The following is a 27,829-nucleotide window of genomic DNA, read 5'->3' on the forward strand; positions in this document are numbered from 1 at the left end:
AGACTCCCTTTGCTTCGCAGACACCCCCCACCCCCTTGCTTACCCACCTCCAAGCCTCCGGGAGTTCTGCCCAAGAGTGACCGCCCAATAAAAGGCCCTGAACAACGGTCCATCGAGGTGGTTCCTTCTTCCTGCGGCGTTTCTTACACTTAGTTGCTTAGTTGTGTCCAATTGTTGTGACTCCATGGACTGTAGCCACCAGACTCCTCTTTCCATGGGGATTCTCCAGCAAGAATAATGAAGTGGGTACTATAAAGACAGTGAAAAGACAACTCTCAGCATGGGAGAAAATAATAGGCCCTCCCCCCAAAAGACATCAATTTCCAAAATATACAAGCAGATCATATAACTCAATTCCAGAAAAACAAACAACCAAATCAAAAAGTGGGGAAAAGATCCAAACAGACATTTCACCAAAGATGACATACAGATGGCTAACAAATACATGAAAAGATGCCCAACACTGCTCATTATTAGAGAAATGCAAATCAAATCTACAATCAGATATCACCTCACATGGGCCAGAATGGCCCTCATCAAAAAGTCTACAAACAACAAATGCTAGATAGGGTGTGGAGAAAAGGGAACTCTCTTGCACTGTTGGTGGGAATGTAAATTGATACAGCCACTATGGAAGATAGTATGGAGATTCCTTTAAAATCTAGAAATAAAACCTCCATATGACCCAGCAATCCCACTCCTAGGCATAGGCCCTAGGAAGCCAAAATTGAAAGAGACACATGTATCCCATTGTTCATTGCACCACTATTTACAATAGCTAGATCATGGAAGAGACCTAGATATCCATCAACAAACACATGCATTAGATATCCATCAACAAACACATGAATAAGAAAGTTGCAGTACATACCCAGGAAGGAATATTACTCAGCCACAAATAGGAAGAGGTGCATGAACCTAGAGCTTATTATACAGTTATATAAGTCAGCAAGAGAAAGATAAATATTGTATACTAATGCCTATATGTGGAATCTAATAATATGGTACTGACGGATTTATTTTTAGGTCATACAGCTCAATACCAAAAAACAAACAACCCAATCAAAAAGTGGGGAAACGACCTAAACAGACATTTCATCAAAGATGACATACAGATGTCTAACAAACACATGAAAAGAAGCTCAGACATAAAGAACAGACATAGAGAAGACCTATGGATGGCCGGAGAGTGGAGGAGAGGGTGGAGTGACATAGAGGATAGGCTAGGAGATGGAAAAGATAACACAGAAACTTACATTACCATATTTAAAATATCCAACAGAAACGTGCTGTATACCTCAGGGAACTCAAACAGGGGCTCTGTATCAATCTAGAGGGGTAGAACGGTGAAGGGGATGGGAGGGAGGTTCCAGATGGAAGAACATACATATCTATGGGTGATTCATGTTGACGTTTTACAGAAAACAACAAAATTCTATAAAGCAATTATTCTTCAATTAAAAACAAATTAAAAACCTGGGCTGCGTGACCCAGTGAAAGGTATTATAAGAAGCAAAGCACCTAAGCAGTCGCACGTTTGCAGACTGAATGTCCACGAGGAATGGATGGGTGGGACAGAAGTGGGAGAAAAGGCTGACAAGCGGTACAAAGCACTTCCCCTGAGTCCCAGAGCACCAATCGCCTACTAGCTCCATCCCCCTAGCTGCTGGTGCTAAGTCGCTTCAGTCTTGTCCGACTCTGTGCGACCCCATAGACGGCAGCCCACCAGGCTCCCCGGTCCCTGGCATTCTTCAGGCAAGAACACTGGAGTGGGTTGCCATTTCCTTCTCCAATGCATGAAAGTGAAAAGTGAAGTCGCTCAGTCGTGTCCGACTCCCAGCGACCCCAGGGACTGCAGCCTACCAGGCTCCTCCGTCCATGGGATTTGCCAGGCAAGAGTTCTGGAGCGGGTTGCCATTGCCTTCTCCAATCCCCCTAGAGACACTGGCAACTAAAATGACCTGTCAGTTACCCAGGTATTAACCCATACTCCTCGGCTTCCCTGTGGACTCTGGAAGCACAGCACGCCAGACTCCGTGATACCGCCTTCGCCAGTGGGCGGAACTTCCGGCAGCACAGCTAGGTAACTTGGCGCCTGCACATTAGAGCCCCAGACTATGGTGGCTATGCTCGCGGGACTTCCGGGGAGGATGGAATCAGTTCTAAGCAGCGCGAACCCCGGCCGCTGCTGCACTTTGTCTATTCTTCTGTCTTCCGGTTTCTATCCGCTAGAGGGGCGCGTGGGCCACAGGTAGCCCACCGGCCAGAACCGCCAAGAGGTTCGCGTTTCTGTCTGAGTTCCTAGTTGGGAGTGCAAGGCAGAGGCTTTACCTTGTTCCTCCCCATCCTCTGGGACAGAGCCAGGGATCTGAAGGCAGGTGCCGTAAGCCAGAGCCACATTCGGACGCAAACGGGGTACCTCAGGGCACGGTGGGGAGGGAACCGGAGGAAGCCGACTCCTGACAGTTCAGGTAGATACAGCGGCAGCTTCCTCGGTGGAAGTGAAGCCTTTGTTTCTGTTATGTGTGTTAGTTCCTTAGTCGTGTCCGACTTTTATCACCCTGTGAACTGTAGCCATGCCCCGCTCTCCATGGAATTCTCCAGGCAAGAATACTGGAGTGGGTTGCCATTTCCTTCTCCAACTTGTTTCCGTTAAAGCACTTTTTCCTCTTGGACTTCTGAAGGCTTCCTTGGAGACCAATGGTCTATTTGCAGAAGTTAACATCTCCTCTGCCCTCTGGGTAACCCATAACCATTTCTTTTCTAGTCCATCATGCCCCTTAAATCTGATGTGTTGAGTCAAGATGAACTTCGCAAAAAGCTGTACCAGACGTTTACAGATAGAGGTGTACTGGACACACTCAAGGTATCAGTTACAGTCCTGTTATGTAAGTTTTACAAGTGTAACCTGTAACAGGTAGTACACATGTAAATACATCCTTGTCTTGGGGTTTAAAAATAGCATGATACACAGGTTGTGTTGGTGACTTTTATTGCTCTGTTCACTCTTTAATCGTGAAACAGTAAATACATTTTAGTAAGGTTGCTGCTGCTGCTGCTAAGTCGCTTCAGTCGTGTATGATTCTGTGCGACCCCATAGACGGCAGCCCACCAGGGTTCCCTGTCCCTGGGATTCTCCAGGCAAGAACACTGGAGCGGGTTGCCATTTCCTTCTCCAATGCATGAAAGTGAAAGTGAAGTCGCTCAGTCCTGTCCGACTCTTAGTGGCCCAATGGACTGCAGCCCACCTGGCTCCTCCTCCCATGGATTTTCCAGGCTAGAGTACTAGAGTCGGGGTGCCACTGCCTTCTCCTTTAGTAAGGTTAGGTTTGTTTTAAAAATCAGTCATAGTGGTTCCTGAGTCAAATGGTTTTGTAATAGTTACATTTGAATGGAGGATATTGACAGCATGTAGAAAACATTAAGGGACTAATTACTGTAGAAAAGTTTGAGTAATGAGAAATTTCTTTAAAAGATATTGAAAGGTATGAATCCTTGCACAGCAAATATTTCTTAATAAATTTCATGTATAGATTAACAGCAGGGAGTAGGAGTAGTTCAAATGTGTTTTCTACCTGAAGTATTTCTAAGATACAAAAACAGTGCAGGAGGCAGAACAAAAGGTTTTTCCTTGAGTTCCCTCTTTAAGTGTAAACCTCAAGGAAAAATCTTTTGTTCTGCCTCCTCTGTTGTTTTTGTATCTTAGAAATAATTCAGGCTCATTTGAAAAGCATACAGGAGAGAAGTCATCTCTAACACAAGCACTAATTGGCATGATGTTGTGTCTATTTGTATATCTTTAATATTTGTATATCTTATTTAATAGTGATCATTTTCCTGTGTGTGTTTTTTGTTTTTAAGAACATATCTTTTGCTGAAAGTTTTCACTTTCATCGCAGGTTCAAAGGATTTGTTAACAAAATAAGACACTTGTTATATACAAGTAAATAATACAAATATTTATTAGAAAGTTATCTAGCTTTCATTTAATATACTAACATTAAAAGAAAATCAAAATAGAAAGATCAGGGAATACATCATCAAATTGGGTTTTGACCAACATCCAGACTTAAACAGCGCTTGGAAGTCCTGTGTCATAGCACTTCTGGAGTCCCATTTGGGAAGAGGTCCCAGGCAGTGAGTCTGCTCCATGGGTGAGACTTCAAAGACTGCAGTTTGGGATTCACACTTATAATCCCAGGGCTGATGCAAACTGATATCATCATCAGTGAGTTCAATTCAGTCATTCGGTTGTGCCCAGCTCTTTGCAACCGCATGAGCTGGAGCACACCAGGCTTCCCTGTCCATCACCAAGTCCCGAAGTTTACTCAAACTCATGTCCATCAGGTTGGTGATGCCATCAAACCATCATTCTCTATGTCCCCCTCTCCTCCTGCCTTTTCTTTCCCAGCATCAGGATCTGTTTCTAATGAGGACAAGAATCCCTTAGAAGAAGTGGAGTAACCCTCATAGTCAACAAAAGTATAAGAAATGCAGTACTTGGGTGCAATCTCAGAAACAACAAAATGATCTCTGTTCATTTCCTGGGCAAACCATTCAACATCATAGTAATCCAGGTCTGTTTCACGGCCACTAAAACAGAAGAAGCTGATACATAGATGGTCATTCTGACTGGTGTTAGCTTATTCCTCACTGAAGTTATGATTTGCATTTCTCTAATAATTAGTCATATTGAGTATCTTTTCACGTGCCTCTTAACTATCTGTGTGTCTTCTTTGGAGAAATGTTTATGTAGATCTTCATCCATTTTTTGTTTGGGTTGTTTGTTGTTTTGATATTGAGCTGCACAACCCATCCATTTGCAAATATTTTCTCTCATTCCCAGATTTATCTTTTCATCTTGTTTATGGTTTCCTTTGCTTTGCAAAAGTTTTTACACTTAATTAGGCCCCATTTGTTAATTTAAAACTATTACTGTAGGTGGTGGGTCAAAAAAGATCTTGCTGTGATTTATGTCAAAGAGTGTTCTGCTTACGTTTTCCTCTAAGAGTTTTACTAACATAGTGTTAATTAACATCTATGTCTTTGACCCATTTTGAGTTTATTTTTCTGTACCATGTTATAGAATGTTATAATTCTGTGTATAAAAACATGTAACTGTCCAGTTTTCCCAGCACCACTTTTTGAAGAAACTGTCTTTTCTCTTCTGTGTTTTCTTGTCTCTTTTTTTACAGATTATGTGGTGATAGGTGTGTGGGTTTATCTCTGGACTTTTTATCCTGTGCCATTGATCTGTATTCTGTATTTCTGCCAGTTTTGTACTGTCTCAATTACTGTAGTTTTGTGGTGTTATCTGAAGCTGGGGGGCCTGATTCCTCCAACTCTTTTTTTCTTTCTCAAGATTGCTCTAGTTATTTGGGTATTATAGTCATTTTCACAATATTGATTCTTCCAACTGATCTTATGCCATCTTTGATTTCTTTCATCACTGTTTTCTGAGTACAGGCCTTTTGCCTCCTAAGAAAGATTTATTTTGAAGTGTTTTATTCTTTTTGTTGCATTGGTAAATGGGATTGTTTCCTTAATTTCTCTTTTTGATATTTCATTGTAAATGTATAGAGATGCAAGAGATTTCTGTATATTAATTTTGTGTTTATGACTTTACCAAATTCATTGATTAGTTCTCATAATCAATAAGTTTTATGGTGGCATCTTTAAGATTTTTCAGGTATAGTACATTTACAAACAGTGAAAGTTTAACTTCTTTTAAAATTTGGATTCCTTGTATTTCTTCTTCTCTATTTGCCTTGGCAAGGACTTCCAAAACTATGTTGCATAAGAGTGGTAAGAGTGCACACCCTTTCTTGTTCCTTATCTTAGAGGAAATGCTTTCATGTTTTCATCACTGAGAATGATGTTTACTGTGGATTTGTTGTATATGGCTTTTATTATGTTGACGTAGGATCCCTTTATGCCCACTTTCTGGAGAGTATTTTTCTTATTATAAATCGGTATTGAAATTTGTCAAACTTTTCCAGCATCTATGGACATGAGCATATGCTTTTTTATTCCTCAGCTTGTTAATATTGTGTAGCACAGTGATTTGTGTGTGTTGAAGAATTCTTGCCTCCCTGGGATAAATCCCACTTGATCATTGTGTATGATTGTTTTAATGTGTTGCTGGATTCTTTTCCTAGTGTTTTGTTGAGAATTGTTGAATCTGTGTTCATCCATTATAGTGCTCTGTAATTTTCTTGTGATGTCTTTGGTTATAGTATCAGAGTGATAGTGGCCTTGTAGAATGAGTTTGGGACTGTTCCTCCCTCTGAAACTTTGTGAACGAGTTTGAGGATAGGTGTTAACTCTTCTCTAAATGTTTGATAGTATTCGTATGTGAAGCTATCTGATCCTAGACTTTTGTTTGTTGGAAGATTTTACAGTTTCAGTTTTATTACTTGTCATTGATCTATTTATTTCTTCCTGGTTCAGTCTAAGAAGTTTGTACTTCTCTAAGAGTTGGTCTTTTTTTTCCAGGTTGTCATTGCTTGTAATATTCTCATCCTTTGTATTTCTGTAGAGTCAGTTGTAACTTCTTTTCATTTCTAATTTTGATTTGAATCCTGTTTCTTTTTCTCTCAATGAGTCTGGGTAAAGGTTTATCAATTTTATTTGTCTTCTCAAGAAACTAGCTATTATTTAATTGATCTTTGCTATTGTCATTTTGGTGCTACTTCAGGGATTTCTGCTCTGATAATTTATGATTTATTCTACTAGCATTAGAATTTTTTTGTTCTTTCTCTAGTTGCTTTAGTTGTAAGTTTAGATCATTGAGATTTTTCTTTTTTGAAGTAATTTGAATTGCTATAAGCTTCCCTCTTTTAACTGCTTTTTGTTGTGTGCTGTAAGTTTTGGGTCATTGTGTTTCTGTTGTTATTTGTTTCTCAGTTCATTTCATTTCAGTTCAGTTCTTCAGTCGTGTCTGACTCTTTGTGACCTCATGAACTGCAGCATACCAGGCCTCCCTGTCTATCACCAACTCCCAGAATTTACCCAAAATCATGTCCAGTGAGTCAGTGATACCATCTAACCATCTTATCCTCTGTTGTCCCCTTCTCCTCCTGCCCTCAGTCTTTCCCAGCATCAGAGTCTTTTCAAATGAGTCAGCTCTTTTTTTTGTATCCATTTGCCCTGTCTATGTCTTTTGATTGGAGCATTTAGTTCATTTCCATTCAAAGTAATTATTCATATGTGTAATCTTATTACCATTTTCTTAATTGTTTTGGGTTTGTTTTTGTGTGTCTTTTTCTTCTCCTGTGCTTTCTGCCTGGAGAAGTTCCTTTAACATTTGCTGTAAAGCTGGTTTGGTGGTTCTGAATTCTCTCAGCTTTTGCTCATCTGAAAAGCTTCTGATTTGTCTCTTGAATCTGAATGAGATCCTTTCTGGGTAGAGTAATCTTGGTTGTGTACTCTGTCAACTCATGAGAGATGTGCTTAGGGTCTGTAACTCTTGTTTCTCCCACTTCCCCTCTTTCCCACAATAGTTGGGAATAGTTGTGGTTGGTTTTGGGGTTTTTTTGTTTTTTTTTTTTCTTAAAGCAGAGAAAGATTGATTGCAGGGTCATGTTAGAAGAAAAGGTGACACATGCTCAAAAACCCCGAATTCCCCAGTGGTTTGGGGGGAGAAGTTTTTAATAGGCAAAATCTTTAGTGAGTACCCTGTCATTATTTCTGCTCTGGGGACATTTCACAGTGAATTCTGAATAGATTTCCCTCTGCACATAGATTTCCCTTCTGGAAAGCCTCCCAGCCACTTTTTGGATTCCTTCTACCAAGTACTATATGGTGTGCTTTTGTGTTTGTCTAGATGGAAATTCATCTGTAATGTCATTCCACTGTTTGCACCTCTTCTTTTCCTTTACCCTGTGTATGTCCTTCATTTAATTCTTACCATTTCAGTACTTGTTTGCAAGACACCTTAAATCCTTTTAATTAAGCTGGATCTAAATGTATTTCTTCTTGCCATGTTACAAATTGAATTAGACCATTAAATTTTATTGATGATAAAGGCTGTAACGTAGTATTAGATGAGGCAAAATGTGTATATTCTGTTTTGTGTAAAAGTGTTGTTTACTATGGGATTTTAAATGTACATATAATAGATTTTGTTTTACACTCACCATATACTTTCTACTCTTTAACTAAAGAAGAGAAGAAAGAGATGTAACAAGAACTCCATTGGCTTATTCTTTTTATTCTATTAATAACAATTTCTTAGGTGTTGTTTACTGTTAAACCCCATGAATCTAGGCAGTGTGTGTACTCTTAAGCTCAGCCCAGTTGTATGTTTTCACATTATGTGCAAAATAATTAAAGCAAAACCCACTAGTTTGAATAACTTAGGGGATTTTTCTTAAAATGCAGATAAATAATGATACTCATATTATAACCTTGAGAAAATTAACCACCTTTAGCCTAAAATTTTCTTATTGTAAAATAGAGGGAAATTATGTTTCACAGTGCCTTGAATTATAAATAGTCCATGTGAAAATGAATCTTAATAAGTATTTTTGGTTTTACTGATTTCTCTCTTGCATGTATTATTTCTTTGGGGAAACTAATTTTACTTTTATCAACATACTTTAACATATTTAATCATATTAATATTTAATATTTAAACATATTAATTTCATATCTTCCAATAATCCACAAAGAGGTGAGGGAGTAGCCAAGTTTTCTCCTGTGTTTGAAACTACAATGAAAAGTTCCCGAACTGAAAAGTGAAGTGAGTTTCACCACGTTGTGGCTCATCACCAGTTGAAACTACTCTTTCCAGAACCCACTGGGCTGTTTGTCTCACAGTGTAAGACAGAGTACAGGAAAAGATTCCTAAATTTTGGCCATGGATCTGGCAATAAAAGGAAAGATTCTAATTTATGTGACAAATCTATGAACCTCCAGTGGAAAAAATCGTGCTAAAATTGTTTTCCCTCTTGTTTCATTTTTGTATTTGTTCTAGACGCAAGTCAGAAACCAGCTGACTCATGAACTGATGCACCCTGTACTGAATGGCAAGGTGCAGTCCCCATCCACTTCAGTGGAAGAGAGCTGCCTCTTCATAGAAGCCTCCAACTTTCTAGTAGCCAGTCACTTACAGAGATGTGGCTATGAGTATTCGCTTTCTGTCTTCCTTCCCGAAAGTGGTTTGGCAAAAGAAAAGGTAACGCCTTTTGCTTTTCTGAACTTTCCTCAGAAAATTGCTAAGTGCTCTCTGGATAGCTGGGTCTGTTTCTTTTTTATCTTTGAAACTACATCATGTATTTAATATAAGGTGACAAAGGAGTATGAAATCTAACATTGTTACCAATTCCTTGGTATCTTGTTTTGTCTTTATAAAATTGTGGTGTTTTGGAGCTAGAATTGACCTGACATTCCATGTAGTCTGAGACCCCCAAACTGCCATTTATGTTGAACATCTGTCATGAGACTGGCACTGCTGGTCATTTTGCAGATGGTAGATGGGTTAAGTGGGATCCAGCCTCTGGAAAAGTGAAATGATTTACTCAAGTTCATATGATTAGTAAGTGGCAACAGGGCATTAATTTAGGTCTACGATATGCTTTCTTGACTCTGCTACAGTCTTGTCAGATGCTTTTAAAAGACTGTGGAGTTCTTCAATAGTAAAACAGCTTTTTCCTAATGATTTTAACTGCTGTCTACCAACCACTGAACATAGTAGTTACACTTTGTTTTTTTTAAAGGCAGATGTAGGAAATTTCCTCTGTTTTTTTTTTTTTTAAATATACTTAAATTTTTTAGAGCAGTCTATGTTTACAACAAAAAAGCTGTGCATCTGCTTCCTGACCCCATACAAGCACAACCTCCCCCTCAACCCCAACATTTTCTACTATCTACATTTTTACATTCAGTGAACCTACCCTTGGCACATCATTATCATCTGAAGTCTATAGTTTTCATTAGGGTTCAGTCTTGGGGTCGTCCCTGTGTTTTTGCTGTTTATCTGGGCCATAATTGCCCAAAAGTATGATACTCAGAAGTTGTAAGAAAACAGCAGTGTTAATATTGGAAAAACTTAAAATTTAAATATCTTGTATAGGCACTTTCCTGGTGGTTCCCCTGCATGCTCCCAGTGCAGGGGACCTGGGTTCAATCTTTGATCAAAGAACTAGATCCCGCATACCACAGCTAACACTAGCACCACCAAATAAATAAGTACTAAATTAATAATGAATAAATACAGTACATTTAACAACCAAATTTTAGCAGCATTAGGAATTCTTTTTTGATCCTTCCATCTAAATTTCTCATATTTTACAATTTTGCTGCTTGAATGAATAATAATCACATAGCTATAACATTGATCTAGTTCATACACTTAAAGGTATCTATACCATAAAATATTTTCTTTAAAGGAAACCAACTGAAGATTATGTCAGTGTCCTCAGGGTAGGTATACTAAGCAATACATACGGTAATAGAAATACATGTGAAAAATATTTACTCAAGGAACTACCCTGGTGGTGCAGTGACTAAGACTCCATCTGCCAGTACAGAGGACACATAATCGTTTCCTTGGTTGGGGAAGATCCCACATGCAGAGCAACTAAGCCCCCAAGCCCTATAGCTTATGCTTTGTAATAAGAGAAGCCACTGCAATGAGAAGCCTGTGCACTGCAGTGAAGAATAGCCCACACTGGCCACCGCTAGAGAAAGCCCATGTACAGCAGTGAAGACGCAGTACAACCAAAATAAATATATTTTTTAAATTTACTCAAAATGTTTGAGCATAGGTATATCTAAAATAGTTTTAAACATTCATAGTTTCAAAGACAGTAAAAACTTAGTTTATTTACATTTTTAAGCAATAGTAATTTTAAAACTTCATTGCAATTGAGAGACCCTGGAATACACGCATATGTTCATGGTGCCTCTGATATTTGGGTGTAAGCTGTAAGACATTAACCATTTCTGTTATTTCTGTCAGGCATATCATTTTTTAAATATATATATGTATATATATAATTTTAAGTTTGTTTTTGGCCATGCTGTGTTTTCATTGCTGCACTGGCTTTTCTCTAGTTGTGGCAAGAGGCAGCTACTTTGTTTTGGCATAAGGCTTCTCATTGCAGTGGCTTCAGTTTTAGTGGAGCATGGGCTTTATGGCCTGTGGGCTTCAGTGATTGTGGCATGTGAGTTGTAGAGCACTGGCTTAGTAGTTGTGGTGCTTCAGGCTTACCTGCTCCATAGCATGTGGGATCTTAGCAGTTCAGGGATGAACTTGTGTCTCCTGCATTGGCAGGTGGATTCTTCACCGCTGAGCCACCAGACAAGTTCTAGGCATATTATGCTTTATGTGAATTATTTGGAGGTTAATTACATGATGAACAGAAATTTTATCCTTTTGACCTCAATGTTTAGTGTAATTTATTTAATAGTAGGAGGAAGCTTACGTTTTATGTTACTAGCATAGTTACAATCTTATTTAACTTGAACTATGATTTTTAGTTTAAAATTCAGAAACATCTCAGATCATCACTTAATCATTGATGTTAAAATATGTGTGCTTTTTTTAAAGGTATTTACTATGCAGAATCTATTACATCTTTTTAAAATCAGTCCTGAATCCAGTCTCTACAAATCACTGGTAGGATTGTTTAGTTTTTAATAACCTGCTTTGGTTTGTTCATAAGAACTGAATAGTTGAATGAAAATTAACTGTTTTCTTTTAACAGATTTCAGGATTTGATAAAGAAAACCAAAAAGGTAGGAGCCTTCATCTTTGTGGAGAATAGGAACATTTTTGTTATGTGGTTTTTTGTATGAAGCTAATAATTTTTAGGTGAAAAAAATAGGGAATTTACATTGAATCATTTGATTTTCCTTGCTAGCAGTTCATTTTTAAATAGAATCATTCATCTGTTTTGACAAATATGGATATTTTCCCCTGGTTTTCAACCTTTTAAGATAGCTCTTACTCAAATAAGAAAACGAGAGATAGCATCAAAAGCCCTACAAACAGCTTGAAAGCTAGTTTTTTTAAAGATATCCACTGTATGGAACATTTCCAAAAAAAGACAACGATGTTTAGGTGTCTTTGTATCCTAGACATAGCACAAGTGCAGTATATTGAGTTTTGTATTCATATTTGCTTAAAGAATGACCTGTATGTTTTATATTATTTTTGTAATCAAATGTTTATGTAAATCTGATGCTAAGTCGCTTTAGTCATATATCACTCTTTGTGACCGTATGGACCATAGCCCACCAGACTCATCTATTTTTGGGATTTCCTGGGAAAGAGTAATAGAGTGGGTTGCCATTTCCTCCTCCAGGCAATCTTCCTGACCCAGGGAAGTCTCCTGAATTGGCAGGTAGGTTCTTTACCTCTAGCACCATCTGGGAAGTCCAACTACTCTGAGATAATAGAAAAAATATATATATTGATCTCTACCCCTGCACACAGCTCCCCAAACCCATGTAATCTCCTAGGAATACATGGAGCAGCTCTTGTTCTCATGTTGGTCTTTGACCTCTGTTCTTGTCATAGGGCTCCTGAAACCCTTGTAGTTTGCTAGGGGGATAGGGGTATCTTTTGTTTGAATGAGCCAGCCCTGGGTGTGCTCCTGGATGGCGACTGGTCACCAAAAAGACCAAGCCATGATTAGAAGCCTGGGATTTTCAGCCCTGCCTACCCCCCATTCTGTTGAAGGGAGAAGGACTAAAAATGATGTTAATAATGAATCATGCATTGTGATGAAGTCTTCATAAATCCCAAAAGTACAGAGTTCAGAGAGCTTACAGGTTAGTGAACAGGTGGAGGTACTGGAAGAGTGGCATGCCTGGAGAAGGTATGAAACTCCAGGCTCCTGCTTGGCTCCTGTGCAGTACTTCCATGCAGCTGTTCAGCTGTTTCGTTTATTATGTCCTTTAATAAACTACCAAGTCTAAGAGCTTCAGTGAGTTTTGTAAGCTGCTCTAACACATTCAGCAAGCCCATGGAGGAGGGTGGCACCTCCTATCAGTAGCCATTGCTCAGAAACACAGGCGGCAATCTGGCCTTGGGTCTGGCATCTGAAGGAGTATTGGTGTATCTATGAGGGGTGGGGGAGTAAGGCCCCTCCCCCATGGCATCAGGTCCTAGCTCCAGGTAGACAGTGTCAGAATTAAGTTAAACTGTAGGACACCCAGCTGGCCTCATAAGAATATGGCTTGATGTGGGGAGAAACCCCCAGACTCCAGGTGAGGAAGGCTGCCGGGAGTGAAGTGTGGTGCCTTGTTCTGTGTAAAAGCCAAGGAGGCTGACAGGGAGTGGAGAGGTGAAAGAGGTGGATTTTTGCCTACACATAAGGAGGAAAGCTGAGATTCTTTTTCCCTTTACAACTTCTGTGGGTTGCCAGGCCATGGCCTAGACTTGATGGACTTGGTAGTATGAACATAAGCTGGTAACCTTCCTGTGTTGCATAACTGTTATTTAGAGCTTTTCGAAAAATCTGTAACATGTTATGTAGTGGCCCTTTCATGTTGGTGTGCTCCTGGATTTTGCCAGCATTGCTACCATGCTCATTAAAACTGATTCATCACTGTTTGGCAGACACTTGAGTACTTTCTGCCAGTCATTAGTCTGTAACTTAACTTCCTGGTCTCCTGGAAGTAATGTTAGCTGAGGATAAGTAAATTGAATTACAAGACATTCTATTTCCGTTTTATTTTATTGTATTATTGGAGTATACGTGGCTTACAATATTCCATTGATTTCAGCTATACAGAAAAGTGATTCAGTTATACATGCTGCTGCTGCTAAGTTGCTTCAGTCGTGTCCGACTCTGTGCAACCTCACAGACGGAAGCCCACCAGGCTCCTCCGTCCCTGGGATTCTCCAGGCAAGAACACTGGAGTAGGTTGCCGTTTCCTTCTCCAATTCAGGAAAGTAAAAAGTGAAAGTGAAGTCACTCAGTCGTGCCCGACTCGTAGTGACCCCATGGACCGCAGCCCACCAGGCTTCTCCATCCATGGGATTTTCCAGTCAAGAATACTGGAATAGGGTGCCATTTACTTTATGTTTAATATTCTTTCCCACATACCCAGTATTATAGGATATTGAATATTGTTCCCTGTGCTATACAGTAGGATCTTGTTGCTTATCCATCCTGTATATTATATTTAGATCACAAGGCACTCTAGATAACCTGCAAAGTAGCTCACCCTTACTGAAGTTGAGGATGGTAGTTGATCCAAGGTTGTAGATTCTAAGGCAGTGATATCTAGTATAACTCTCTGATGATGGGAATGTTTGAATCTGTGTTTTCTGATATGGTAGCCACTAGCTACGTTATTGAGCAAATGTGGTTAGTGTAAGGAACTGAAATTATAATTTAAATAGCTACACGTTGGACAGCACACATCAAAGTAATTAGCTGCTATCTATAGTGTAACTATCTCAGAAAGAAATTAGATGCTTTAAGGGGTTTAAATAATCCATTTATTTCTAGGTATTTGTATTATTAAAAATAGCTTTTGACTTTTAAACATGCTCTTTGACTCTAGTTCAGAAAGACATCTGGTCAGCTTCACCCAGCATCCTAGTAAAATCCCTGAAAGTCAGAAAAACTGAGTTGCAGACACATCACACATGCTGCTGCTGCGTCGCTTCAGTCATGTCTGAATCTGTGTGACGCCATAGATGGCAGCCCACCAGGCTCCCCTGTCCCTGGAATTCTCCAGGCAAGAACACTGGAGTAGGTTTCCATTTCCTTCTCCAATTTTACTGTTAGCCAAGAGTTTTATGAAAATTATGCCACTAGCATGTGTGAATTGGAGAAGGAAATGGCAACCCACTCTAGTATTCTTGTCCGGAGAATCCCAGGGACAGGGGAGCCTGGTGGGCTGCCGTCTATGGGGTCGCACAGAGTCGGATATGACTGAAGCAACGCAGCAGCAACAACTGTAAAATAGCTACTCTTACAATGAAATTATTTTTAAATTGATGACTTCTAATTAAGACATTGTTATTGTTTCAGTCACTAAGTCATGTGTGACACTTTGCGACCCCATGGACTACAGCACACAAGTCTCCTGTGTCTTCTGTCTTCTGAAGTTAGCTCAAATTCATGTCCATTGAATCAGTGATGCCATCCAATCATCTCTTCCTTTGCCCCTCTCTTCTCCTTTTGCCTTCAGTTTTTCCCAGCATCAGGGTCTTCTCAGTGAATCAGCTCTTTGCATCAGATGGACAAAGCACTAGAGCTTCTTCAGTCTCAAGAAAATTGAGACCATCAGAAAACATGTAGGAAGATGTACCTGACTGCTGTATATTTCCTGACAGAGATCTTTGGTCTTATCTAACTGTATCTATTCTTCAGGGATGCTGATCTGTTGGATGTTGGTACTGTATCTGTTGGTACTTTCCCCTAGATGCCATTCGCACATCCTTTCCACACCTAGTTGTTCCTTTCAGAGATAAATAGTATAGAGAAAATAGCTGGGTGGAGAATTTGGACACTGGCTCTTTTCTTTCTGGAAGTTAAAGTCCATACCTGTGATTGACAAAAGGATAGATAGATCAGTGGGATAGAATAGAGAACCAAATAAAAGTGAAACAGGAGAGTGAAAAAGTTGACTTAAAGCTCAACATTCAGAAAACTAAGATCATGGCATCTGGTCCCATCACTTCATGGCAAATAGATGGGGAAACAGTGGAAACAGTGTCAGACTTTATTTGGGGGGGGGCTCCAGAATCACTGCAGATGGTGATTGCAACCATGAAATTAAAAGACTCCTTGGAAGGAAAGTTATGACCAACCTAGACAGCATATTAAAAAAGCAGAGACATTACTTTGCTAACAGTGGTCCATCTAGTCAAGGCTATGGTTTTTCCAGTAGTCATGTATGGATGTGAGAGTTGGACTATAAAGAAAGCTGAGCACCGAAAAATTGATGCTTTTGAACTGTGGTGCTGGAGAAGACTTGAGAGTCCCTTGGACTGCAAGGAGATTCAACCAGTCCATTCTAGAGGAGATCAGTCCTAGGTGTTCATTGGAAGAACTGATGTTGGAACTGTAACTCCAGTACTTTGGGCATCTGATGCGAACAGCTGACTCATTTGAAAAAACCCTGATGCTCGGAACAGTTGAGGGCAGTAGGAGAAGGGGATGACAGAGGATGAGATAGTTGAATGGCTTCACCAACTCAATGGACATAGGTTTGGGTAAACTCTGGGAGTTGTTGATGGACAGGGAGGCCTGGCATGATGCAGTTTGTGGAATCTGAAAGAGTCAGACACAACTGAGTGACTAAACTGATCTCAATACAGTCAACTAGTTTTTGACAAAAGGAAAAGCAATTTAGTGGAAGAAAATTAGTCTTTTCAACAAGTGGTATTGGAGCAATTGGACATTCATATGCACAAAAATGAACTTAGACCTTACACCTTATACAAAATTAGATGAAAATGAATTATATTTCTAAATGTAAAACACAAAATGATACAATTTCTTGAAGAAAACATTAGTGGAAGATCTTTGTGACCTTGGTTTTGGTGATGAGATATGACATCAAAAGTGTAATTAAATGAAAGAAAAAAATAGACCAGTTAGATTTTGTTAAAAAGTTAAAATTGCATGTCTGTGAGAGTGAAAAGACAAATTATGATGGTATTGCCAAAAGACATCCAATAAAGGACTTGTGTCAAAAATATACAGAGAACTCTGAAAACTCAACAAAGACAAATCAGTTAAAAAATTAGCAAAGGTCTGAAAAATAACTCTCCAAAGAAAATGCAAACAGCAAGTAAGCATATCAAAAGATGCTCCATATTGTTTGTTGTTAGACAAATAATATGGAAATTAAAACAAATGAGGTAATATTCTGTACCTATTGGAATGGCTAATGTCCAACTCACCTACAATATTAAATGCTGGAAGGATGTGAAGCAACAGGGGCTATTACTCATTGCTGGTGGGACAAATGGTATAGTTGCTTGGGGGCAGGGCGCAGTTTGGTGGTATAACTAAACATAGACTTACCAGGTGACCCACCAATAATTGTCCTAGGTATTTACCCAAATGACTTAAACTGCACACAAATGTTTATAGCAACTTTATTTACAATTGCCAGAAATTTGGTAGCCTATGATAAATCACAATGGAAAAGAATATTTTTAAAAGTGTATATGTATAATTGAATCACTTTGCTATGCAGCAGAAATTAGCATTATCAATCTACTATTCTTCAGTTAAAAAGAACAAGTATACTGTAATATCGTCAAGACAAGAGAAAAAAAGGCCCTTGATTGATACAGAAATCCATTCACCTGTTCTAAGAAACTGAAAACTTACAAGATTTATGCTCAGAACTTAAGAAAAAAAACAAGTTTCAGGGAATTCCTTGGTGGTCCACTGGTTAGGACTCCATTGCTGGGGACCTGGGTTCAACCCCTGGTTAGGTGCCTAAGAACTCACAAGCCACATGGCATGGCTTAAAAAAAAAAAGCTTCGAACTATTCAGAAAGGTATAAAGTCAAAGAAAAATAGTCTCAACAGTCTAATTTCATTTTCTGCTGATAACTAGAATGAAGAATGTCTTGTGTATCCTACCAGCATTATTTTATGGGGATCAAAGTCTATATGTAATTAAAGCACATATGTTCATGAAGGAAATCATTGTACTGTAGTGCAATTTGCTTCCTTTATCCGCCAGTATATCTTTATCTAGCTATGTACTTAGACTAATTATATTTTTTAATGTATTTAATTAACCCTTGTTGATAGGGGTTTGCCATTAGAAGTGTGTGGTGTACAGCGGTACACACTTTTGAGAAAGTCTAATTCTATAAATTCAGAGAGGTGGAATGACTGGGTTAAAGGCACTTGCATTTTGAATATCGATAAATACTGACCATTCCCCTCCTGAGTGAAAGAGCATGCCTGCTTTCCTGCTCTCTTGCCAACACTTTTAGTGGCAGGATACAGCATGCTTGGGGCTGGTGCATGGGGATGACCCACAGAGATGTTATGGGGAGGGAGGTGGGAGGAGGGTTCATGTTTGGGAACGCATGTAAGAATTAAAGATTTTAAAATTAAAAAAATAAAATAAAATAAAAACTTTGATAATATATCTGTTGAGGAAAAAATACCTTTCTGTCATAGTGTTAATTCACATTTATTTATGATTTTGTTCATGTTAGGAAATGGCAACCCACTCCAGGGGGACGGGGGAGTCTGGTGGGGTGCTATCTATTGGGTCTCACAGAGCCGGACATGACTGAAGTGACTTAGCAGCAGCAGCAGCATTTGACATTAAAATTGTTTCCTGTAAAGTTTGTCCTTGTGCGATTTTTATATTTTTGTACTGATTTGTAAAAGCTTTTTGATACTGTGAAAATTAATCCTCTGTGTTCATATTATGGTAGATACTTGTTTCCAATATGTCATTTGTCTTTTGACTTTGTTCTTTCATGCCATATATAAGTTCTTATTTTCATGTCTGATATCATGCTTCAGTTCAGTTCAGTCACTCGGTCATGTCTGACTCTTTGCAACCCCATGAATCACAGCATGCCAGGCCTCCCTGTCCATCACCAACTCCCAGAGTTAACTCAGACTCAGGTCCATTGAGTCGGTGATGCCATCCAGCCATCTCATCCTCTGTTGTCCCCTTTTCCTCCTGCCTCCAATCCCTCCCAGCATCAAAGTCTTTTCCAATGAGTCAGCTCTTCTCATGACAAGGCCAAAGTACTGGAGTTTCAGCTTTAGCATCAGTCCTTTCAATGAACACCTAGGACTGATCTCCTTTAGAATGGACTGATTGGATCTCCTTGCAGTCTAAGAGACTCTCAAGAGTCTTTTCCAACACCACAGTTCAAAAACATCAATTCTTTGGCACTCAGCTTTCTTCACAGTCCAACTCTCACATCCATACCTGATCAGTGGACAAACCATAGTCTTAACTAGACGGACCTTTGTTAGCAAAATAATGTCTCTGCTTTTGAATATGCTATCTAGGTTAGTCATAACTTTCCTTCCAGGGAGTAAGCATCTTTTAATTTCACGGCTGCAGTCACCATCTGCAGTGATTTTGGAGCCCCAAAAAATAAAGTCAGCAACTGTTTCCACTGTTTCCCCATCTATTTGTCATGAAGTGATGGGACCAGATGCCATGATCTTCATTTTCTGAATGTGGCGCTTTAAACCAACCTTTTCACTCTCCTCTTTCACTTTCATCAACAGGCTTTTTAGTTCTTCACTTTCTGCCATAAGGGTGGTGTCATCTGCATATCTGAGGTTATTGATGTTTTTCCCAGCAACCTTGATTTCAGCTTGTGCTTCTTCCAGCCCAGCGTTTCTCATGATGTACTCTGCATGCAAGTTAAATAAGCAGGGTGACAATATACAGCCTTGACATACTCCTTTTCCTATTTGGAACCAGTCTGTTGTTCCATGTCTGGAAAGGACTTTTCTCAGAAATTATTCTTAAAGGATACATGATGTGAGAAAGATAATGTTAAGTTCAAGATTGCATAAACAGTGATTGAACAATGAATGGTTGAATGAAAGAAAGTTGTAAAACAAAAATACATGCTTTGTGCTTTTCAGATTTTCTCATTATGTTTCTGAAAGAATTGGCAGAATTTCATCAAAATAAAGAGAGTTGCAATATGGAAACTCAGACAAGTTCAACATTTCCCATCGAAGACTCTCTTGGTAATTGTGATCTTCTTCCGTAATTACACTTCTTCCATTTTCTATTTTCAGTGACGGTGATGACCTGATGTACTGTATTATGTATTTGTTACTTCACTGAGAGGGATACAGGCTGCTGGTGACATGTTTTCTGGAATCATTGCTCATTTTCTCTCAGAGGGACTAGAAGGTGCTTTCCAGGGCTGCTTCTCCGTTCATGACCACCAGGGCTACGCTTTCCACATGTGGATCCAGAGGCCCACTTCCTTGTTTGTTCAGTTGAATCTCTTTTGACTGGGAAGTTCTTCCCTGTGTCTCATCTTGCTTTATTTTATAGCCACTAAAGTGGGAAGATCTTAGACTACTTACTTTGCAGGGAACTAGAAAAGTCAGTGGGCCATCCTTTCATTTTATAGTTTAAAAACCTAAGATCATTTGAGGAAGGACAACTTGGCAATGCCCTGTCTGGATCAGAGGGGATATTAGAGTCCACATTTTCTGGTCTGTGAGCCAGAGCCTTTTCTGAGTTATAAGCCTTCTGTAGAATACAAAAAAGTAGATGGAAACTATGTGTAACATTTTGCCAGTCAGAGACATACCTGTCAATAGTTTGATTTCTGATGACTCAGGTGATAAAGAATCTGCCTGCAGTGCAGGAAACAGAGGAGATATGGGTTCGTTCCCTGGGTGTGGAAGATTCTCCGGAGGAGGAAATGGCAGCCCACTCCAGTATCCTTGCCTACAGAATCCCATGGACAGAGGAGCCTGGCAGGCTATAGTCCATGGGTTGCAAAGAGTCGGACATAACTGAGCACATATTTTAATCTGCTTGTGCCAGCTATTTTTTTCTCTGCCTACTTTTTGGCAATATTGGTGTTAACACTGATTAAGACTGTATGAGAGGGCCAGGTTTGCAGTGTGTGGTGTGGTTGGTTTCAAATCCGCAGTTGTTTTGAGGGCTGGGGGTCTCCTGAAAAGACTGCTGGAATGTGAGACAACCTGGCCTTAGCCCCATTGGTGCCATTATGTAGCTGCATAGCCTCCTGGAAGTCCCTTCACCTGGATGAGCATCAGTTTCTTCCTCTGTGAAGTAGAGGAAGTGAAACACAACATCTTTGATTCCTCTTAGGGTCAAAGTTTTGAAAGTGTGAATTAGCTCTAACCAAAGTGCAGTGAAAGAGCTTTCTCCCATGGCACTTTGACATAAGAAAGAAAAGCCATTGTTCTCTGACTTAAAGTATATTTTTTGTTTTCTTTTCCCCTGATATTTTATAATGAGGATTCTCAAATATTCAGAAAAGTTGAAAGCTTTACAGCAAACACTTTTACATCTTGAGTCTGCCATGAAGTTTGTTATACTTGCTTCATCACTTATCTGTCTGTCCATTAAGGACTCTCACTTTTTTGGATGCATTTCTATTAATAAGTAAAATGGCAGACATCCTTACACTTTTCCCTAAGTATACTCTGTGTTTGAACAGAGCTGTGGCTCTGTTTGCTTACCTGCACATGTGTCTCTGACCCCATATACTGTGTTATTTTTTGGTAGTGGAGAAGCTTCAGCTTATTGACAATGAGTTTGCTGGTGCTTGCCCTCAACATCCAAAGTTAGAATCCTTAGAAATTAAGTTGAATGAATGTAAGAGGAAAATAGAACAGCAGCTACAGGCAGAAATGAATCAGGAGGTAAGATTCATCTTGTTATCATCAAGAGTGGTATTTTTCCTCAAATTTTAATGTCTTCACCTTCGGTATATGGAGAAATAGCAAAAATCTTTACTAATGAATGTGGTACTATACTGTTGTGGATATTATTTATCTTTCCAGATAACATCATTTCTTTATGACTTCCAAGCACACCCTAGAATTATAATGAATGAGATGGAACATGAAGATGAAATAAGCTAAATATATTTAGACACTGTTAATAGAGAACATTTGTTGTTTCTCTACTACAGTTATTGATATTTACAATTTTTTCTCATCAACTGACAGTTGAAGTACTTTAAAGATAATGAAATAAAGAAAATTAAAACAGAAGAGAAAAGTAAGTGTGAGAAGGAATTAGCTGAGTTCCGGAATGAATTGGAAAGAGCTTATCGAGCAAAATCTGAGACCCTTTTATCTCGTGAAAAGATGACCCTTGAGAGAATTCAAAAGCACCAGGAGGTAATATTCTAAAATCATTTACTGGTTGGCCATCACTGGGCTACCTCTCTAGTAGTTCTTGGGGTCAAGAATGCAAATGGAAGCAGGGGACTTGAAAAGGATATGCAGACACCCTTTCTGTGAGATGGCTGGAGGGAAGGGACTGCAGATGGTATGGTCTGGGAATGCTGGGAATGGAAGAAACTCACACCAAAGAAGCAGCAGCTTTGAGACTTCATTAACAGCAGGAAGGAGAGGATCAGAGATATGAAATGGCTGCTGTCACTAAATGAAACAAAGCCCTGGAAAACTGATAGGCCTACTGAGCTGTGTAAAGGACTCAGCTGAGGTGGGCTGTGTGGACTGACAGTACACCAAGTTCAGGGCTTCCAGGTGAGGGCCCTTGTACAGCTCTCAGGAGGGTGTGTAGTGTTGGCAAAGCTGGAGAGATGGAGGTGCTCAGGTAGAGGAACTTGAGAGAGTTGAAACTCCTTGGCTTCAGAAAGGCAGCCCATTTCATGGATGACTTGGGTTGAGTAGAGTGTGGAAGGGAGCTCAAGATGGCAGGTGGCTGCTAATCTAGGGCAATGGGATTGGTTAGTGGCTGCCTAAAAGATACTGAGAAGCAACTCTGGGGATTCTGATGACCAGAAGAAGATGGGCCAAGACAACAGAGTTGCAAATGGAGATTTGAGGTCATGAATGGGCACAAAACACAATGTGCTGCCATGGGAGCAGAGATGAGGTCTCTAGCATGGAGGCATCCAACGTTGCCAGTGGCCATTTGATCCTATCTTCCAGGCTGGTGGCTGGACAGGAGATACAGAGGTTGCCCAGTAGCAGGAGGGCATGTGGGGAGGGATATGACCCATTTCTTTAGAAAAAAAACAGTTTTCTTTGTTAAGAGCCTATCTTACACCAGACTAGATCTGGGACCCTGCTTACTGTGGACAGGGGGGTGCTTCCGTCAGGAAATTCTCTTGAAAGTGAGAGGCTTGCTCCCAGTGTCCACCCTTGCTTAGAGCTTCTCAAAAAGACCCTTTTTGTTGTTGTTGTTTTGTTTTGTCTGTTGTTGGTTATCCATTTTATTTTTTTAATATAAATTTATTTATTTTAATTGGAGGCTAATCACATTACAATATTGTATTGGCTTTGCCATACATCAGATGAATCTGCCACGGGTGTACAAGTGTTCCCCATCCTGAACCCCCCTCCCACCTCCCTCCCCATATCCCTCTGGGTCATCCCAGTGCACCAGCCCTGAGCATCCTGTATCATGCATTGAACCTGGTCTAGCGATTCGTTTCACATATGATATTATACATGTTTCAGTGCCATTCTCCAAAAATCATCCCACCCTCTCCCTCTCCCACAGACTCCAAAAGAGTCTTCCACACATCTATGTCTCTTTAGCTGTCTTGCATACAGGGTCATCATTGCCATCTTTCTAAATTCCATATATATGTGTTAGTATACTGTATTGGTGTTTTTCTTTCTGGCTTACTTCACTCTGTTTAATTGGCTCCAGTTTCATCCACCTAATTAGAACTGATTCAAATGTATTCTTTTTAATGGCTGAGTAATACTCCATTGTGTATATGTACCGCAGCTTTCTTATCCATTCGTCTGCTGATGGACATCTAGGTTGCTTCCATGTCCTGGCTATTATAAACAGTGCGGCAGTGAACATTGGGGTACATGTGTCTCTTTCAATTCTGGTTTCCTCGGTGTGTATGCCCAGCAGTGGGATTGCTGGGTCATATGACAGTTCTATTTCCAGTTTTTTAAGGAATCTCCACACTGTTCTCCATAGTGGCTGTCCTAGTTTGCATTCCCACCAACAGTGTAAGAGGGTTCCCTTTTCTCCACACTCTCTCCAGCATTTATTGCTTGTAGACTTTTGAATAGCAGCCATTCTGACTGGTGGTCCTGAGATGGTACCTCATTGTGGTTTGATTTGCATTTCTCTGATAATGAGTGATGCTGAACATCTTTTCATGTGTTTGTTAGCCATCTGTATAACTAAACAGGCATTTCTCCAAAGAAGACCTGGTTATTGAAGGGTAATTACAACCCTCTGCAAGTTTTGTATAAGCAGTTCTGGGAATTGGCCTCACTTACATGCAAAGAATAGACATCTTGAAGACATTTCTTCAAGAAAATGAGATACCAGGGAACATTTCATGCAAAGATGGTCACAATAAAGAGCGATGGCAAACACCTTACAGAAGCAAAACATATTAAGAAGAGGTGGCAACAATACACAGAAGATCTGTACAGAAAACGTCTCGATAATCCTGATAACCACAATAGTGTGATCACCCACCTAGAGCCAGACGTTCTGGAATACGAAGTCAATTGGACTTTAGAAGCATCACTATGAACAAAGCGACTGAACTGCTGTCTAAACTAGGAAAAATATGAAATGTTTCACTAATTTGTGAGTCATCCTTTTGCAGGGGCCATGCTAATCTTCTCTGTGTCATTCTACTTTTGTATATATGCTGTTAAAGTGAGTACTAACAATGTCATCTTTAAGATATGTGATGAAGTCAGGAAGAGAAATATACCACATGATATCATTTAAATGAGAAATGTAGTTCAGTTCAGTTGCTCAGTCGTGTCTGACTCTTTGCAACCCCATAAACCTCTCAGCATGCCAGGCCTCCCTGTTCATCACTAACTTACACAGTTTACCCAAACTCATGTCTGTTGAGTCAGTGATGCCATCCAGCCATCTCATCCTCTGTCATCCCCTTCTCCTGCCCTTAATCTTTCCCAGCATCAGAGTCTTTTCAGATGAGTCAGTTCTTCACATCAGGTAGCCAAAATATTGGAGTTTCAGCTTCAACATCAGCCTTTCCAATGATCACCTAGGATTGATCTGTTTTAGGATGGACTGGTTGGATCTCCTTGCATTCCAAGGGACTCTCAAGACTCTTCTCCAAAAACACAGTTCGAAAGCATCAATTCTTCAGTGCTCAGCCTTGTTTATAGTCCAACTCTGACATCCATACATGACCACTGGAAAAACCATAGCCCTGACTACATGGACCTTTGTTGGCAAAGTAATGTCTCTGCTTTTTTAATATGCTATCTAGGTTGGTTATAACTTTCCTTCCAAGGAGTAAGCGTCTTGTAATTTCCATGGGTGCAGTCACCATCTGCAGTGATTCTGGAGCCCCCCAAAATAAAGTCAGCCACTGTTTCCCCATCTATTTGCCAGAAAGTGACAGGACTGGATGTCATGATCTTAGTTTTCTGAATGTTGATTTTTAAGCTAACTGTTTCACTCTCCTGTTTCACTATCATCAAGTGGCTCTTTAGTTCTTCACTTTCTGCCATAATGGTGGTATCATCTGCATATCTGAGGTTATTGACATTTCTCCCAGCAAACTTAATCCCAGCTTGTGCTTCATCCAGCCCAGTGTTTCTCATGATATACTCTGCATGCAAGTTAAATAAGCAGGGTGACAATATACAGCCTTGATGTGCTCCTTTTCCCATTTGGAACCAGTCCATCGTTTCATGTCCAGTTCTAACTGTTGTTTCCTAACCTGTATACAGGTCACTCAAAAGGCAGGTCAGGTGGTCTGGTATTCCCATCTCTTTCAGAATTTTCCATAGTTTATTGTGACCCACACAATCAAAGGCTTTGGCATAGTCACTAAAGCAGAAATAGATGTTTTTCTGGAACTCTCTTGTTTCTTTATGATCCAGCAGATTTTGGCAATTTGATCTCTGGTTCCTCTGCCTTTTCTAAAACCAGCTTGAACATCAGGAAGTTCACGGTTCACGTATTACTAAAGCCTGGCTTGGAGAATTTTGAGCAGTAATTTACTAGCATGTGAGATAAGTGCAATTGTGCAGTAGTTTGATCATTTTTTGACATTGCCTTTCTTTGGGATTGGAATGAATACTGACCTTTTCCAGTCTGTGGCCACTGCTGAGTTTTCCAAATTTGCTGATATACTGAGTGCAGCACCTTCACAGCATCACATTTTAGGATATGAAATAGCCCAACTGGAATTCCATCACCTCCATAGCTTTGTTTGTAGTCATGCTTTCTAAGGCCCACTTGACTTCACATTCCAGTATGTCTGCCTCTAGGTGAGTGATCACACTATCCTGATTATATGGATTGTGAAATCTTTTTTGTACAGTTCTTCTGTATATTCTTACCACCTCTTCTTAATATCTTCTGCTCTGTTAGGTCCATAGCATTTCTGTCCTTTATTGAGCCCATCTTTGCATGAAATATTCCCTTGGTATCTCTAATTTTCTTGGAGAGATCACTAGTCTTTCCCATTCTATTGTTTTCCTCTGTTTCTTTGCACTGATCACTGAGGAAGGCTTTCTTATCTCTCCTTACTATTCTTTGGAACTCTGCATTCAAATAGGTATATCTTTCCTTTTCTCCTTTGCTTTTCACTTCTGTTCTTTTCAGAGCTATTTGTAAGGCCTCCTCAGACAGCCCTTTTGCTTTTTTGCATTTCTTTTTCTTAAGGATGGTCCTGATCCTGTCTCTTATACAGTGTCATGAACCTCCATACACAGTGCATCGGGCATTCTGTCTATCAGATCTAGTCCCTTAAATCTAGTTCTTACTTTCACTGTGTAATCATAAGGGATTTGATTTAAGTCATACCTGAATCGTCTCATGGTTTTCCCTACTTTCTTCAATTCAAATCTGGATTTGGCAATAAGGAGTTCATGATCTAAGCCACAGCCAGCTCCTGGTCTTATTTTTGGTGACTGTGTAGAACTTCTTCATCTTTGGCTGCAAAGAATATGATCAACCTTATTTTGGTGTTGACCATCTGGTAATGTCCATGTATAGAGTCTTCTCTTGTGTTGTTGGAAGAGGGTGTTTGCTGTGACTAGTGCATTCTCTTGGCAGAACTCTCTTCGCCTTTGTTCTGCTTCATTCTATACTCCAAGGCCAAATTTGCCTGTCACTCCAGGTGTTTCTTGACTTCCTACTTTTTGCATCCCAGTCCCCTATAATGAAAAGGACATATTTTGGGGATGTTAGTCTAAAAGGTCTTGTAGGTCTTCATAGAACCATTCAACTTCAGCTTCTTCAGCATTACTGGTTCAGGCATAGACTTGGATTACCATGATATTGAATGGTTTGCCTTGGAAACGAACAGAGATCATTCTGTCCTTTCAGAGATTGCATCCAAGTACTGTATTTCGGACTCTCTTTTGACTATGATGGCTATTCCATTTTTTTATAAGGGATTCCTGCCCACAATATTAGATACAATGGTCGTCTGAGTTAAATTCACCCATTCCAGTCCATTTTAGTTCGCTGATTCCTAGAATGTCGATGTTCACTCTTGCCATTTCTTGTTTGACCACTTCCAATTTACCTTGATTCATGGACCTAACATTCCAGGTTCCTATGCAATACTGCTCTTTACAGCGTCGGACCTTGCTTCTGTCACCAGTCAACACAAATGGACATGTCGGTGAGACATATTCATGGGCACAAGAGAACAGATTTGTTTCCAAGGTTGCAGAGGCTGGGAATGGACTGGAAGCTTGGGATTAGCAAGTTCAAACTTTAATATATAGGATGGATATACAACAAGGGGCTCCTGTATAGGGCATGGAACTATATTTGGTATCCTGTGATAAACCATAATGGAAAAAATATATTAAAAAATACATTTGTATAACTGAGTTGCTGCTCTACCTCAGAAATTAACATAGCATGGTAAATCATCTAAACTTCAATACTGTTCAAAAAGAAGATTGATGACTGATTAGATCAGATCAGTCACTTCACAGACTTGAACTCTGGTTTAGTCAACTGATCTACGAAGACTCATGAGAAGGTTGCCGTTTATGAAGAGCACCATCCCTTTATTCCGCCACCTGGAATGCCCCTTCCCTTCTTGACCTGATAAAATTGTCCAGTCTTCAAAATCCAGCTGGAATGTCAGGTCCTCATGATGCCTCTCCTGACCCCTCACTGATGTACTCCTCCAGGCATCATTCATCCTGTGGAGTCTCGATTT

General features: G+C 39.8%; 1 protein-coding gene and 1 non-coding gene across 6 annotated transcripts in view; one reads left to right on the forward strand and one right to left on the reverse strand.

Annotated features, from left to right (window-relative positions):
- The first annotated feature begins 2,112 nt into the window (after positions 1-2,112).
- Positions 2,113-27,829, forward strand: part of LOC132657159 (centriole and centriolar satellite protein OFD1-like) — an 84,506-nt gene continuing 58,789 nt past the window's right edge. For 3 of the 5 annotated variants that reach the window (XM_060408670.1, XM_060408674.1, XM_060408672.1), the window contains exons 1-8: positions 2,113-2,279; positions 2,768-2,866; positions 8,978-9,178; positions 11,555-11,623; positions 11,712-11,742; positions 19,569-19,676; positions 21,205-21,341; positions 21,651-21,824. In XM_060408670.1, the coding sequence (XP_060264653.1) occupies positions 2,774-2,866; positions 8,978-9,178; positions 11,555-11,623; positions 11,712-11,742; positions 19,569-19,676; positions 21,205-21,341; positions 21,651-21,824 (813 nt within the window). In that variant the 5' untranslated portion in view covers positions 2,113-2,279; positions 2,768-2,773. Of the gene's footprint in view, positions 2,472-2,767; positions 2,867-8,977; positions 9,179-11,554; positions 11,624-11,711; positions 11,743-19,568; positions 19,677-21,204; positions 21,342-21,650; positions 21,825-27,829 lie in introns of all 5 variants that reach the window. The other 2 variants (XM_060408671.1, XM_060408673.1) reach the window with 1 other exon arrangement.
- On the reverse strand, positions 24,218-24,323 carry LOC132659088 (U6 spliceosomal RNA). The gene has a single exon (XR_009599049.1). It is a non-coding gene; the product is annotated as a U6 spliceosomal RNA (small nuclear RNA).

The sequence above is a fragment of the Ovis aries genome, chromosome Y (genome assembly GCF_016772045.2).
Source record: "Ovis aries strain OAR_USU_Benz2616 breed Rambouillet chromosome Y, ARS-UI_Ramb_v3.0, whole genome shotgun sequence".
Classification (NCBI taxonomy): Eukaryota; Metazoa; Chordata; class Mammalia; order Artiodactyla; family Bovidae; genus Ovis; species Ovis aries.